At 46.8% G+C, this 976-nt stretch overlaps 1 protein-coding gene across 1 annotated transcript in view; it reads left to right on the top strand.

Moving 5' to 3' along the window:
* Positions 1 to 360: 360 nt before the first annotated feature.
* LOC308289114 (CD81 protein-like) overlaps positions 361 to 976 on the top strand; it is a 104,477-nt gene continuing 103,861 nt past the window's right edge. The window contains exon 1 of the mRNA XM_080730690.1: positions 361 to 623. Within this exon, the coding sequence (XP_080586816.1) occupies positions 558 to 623 (66 nt within the window). The 5' untranslated portion in view covers positions 361 to 557. The remainder of the gene's footprint in view (positions 624 to 976) is intronic.

Raw genomic sequence — 976 nt, 5'->3', positions numbered from 1 at the left:
TAATAAATTCTTCAATCAATCAATCAATAATAGCGACCTGCAGTAGAGAACTGTCCTCCAGTAGCTCTCCAACCAACCACAAGATGTCGCTGCTGCGCCATAACAACAAACAGAGCAGAATGTCTGGTTTCTACAGATAGTCAGAGAGAGAGAGAGAGACAGACAGACAGACAGACAGACAGACAGACAGGGGTAAATGGAGGATAAGAGAGAAAGAGGGGGGAGGGGGGGAGGGGAGGGAGATGGGGGGGGGGGGGGGGGGGGGGCATTGCGTATTATGAGCATGTAGCTTCTTGAGGGGAGGGGCGGGGGCGGGGGGAGTTTGGGTGTTGCCTTCAGGCTCGATCAGAGGCAGAAAGAAAGTCTGGCTTTTCTCCTTTTCCATTCCTCTCCCTCACAGACACACACCGTCCACACACACACAGCTACACACACACACACACCGTCCACACACACACACAAACACACACACACACACACACACACACAGGGCGAACAGATCTACACAAAACCTTCATCTGATCCCCTATCTGATCTACAAGTCATCGTCGTCAACCATGGGAGTGGAAGGCTGCACCAAATGCATCAAATACCTGCTCTTCTTCTTCAACTTCATCTTCTGGGTGAGAGAGAGAATAAATTATAACGGTGTGTGTGTGTGTGTGTGTGTGTGTGTGTGTGTGTGTGTGTGTGTGTGTGGTGTTTTAATATGTGCATTACAGAGACACGGTACAGTTAATACATCATATATGATAGAACAGGCTAATATGTCTAATAGTGTCCGTTGGAACCGTTGACCGTTACATAACTGTCTGTCTGTTTTCGGGGTCTCGCGTTGTTTTGAGGTTTGAAGTCTTTGTGGTGGAGAAAAAAGAAAAAAAAACAACGGTTTTGAAACGGCTAAAAGAAAGAAAGAAAAAAACGGCACGGGTTAATTGTTTCCATGTTGCCTGAAAGGAAAAAAATCAACAATGGC

This window comes from Nannobrachium achirus, assembly GCF_963921795.1.
Source record: "Nannobrachium achirus genome assembly, chromosome: 7".
Taxonomy (NCBI): domain Eukaryota; kingdom Metazoa; phylum Chordata; class Actinopteri; order Myctophiformes; family Myctophidae; genus Nannobrachium; species Nannobrachium achirus.
This window is presented reverse-complemented; position numbering and strand designations above follow the sequence as displayed.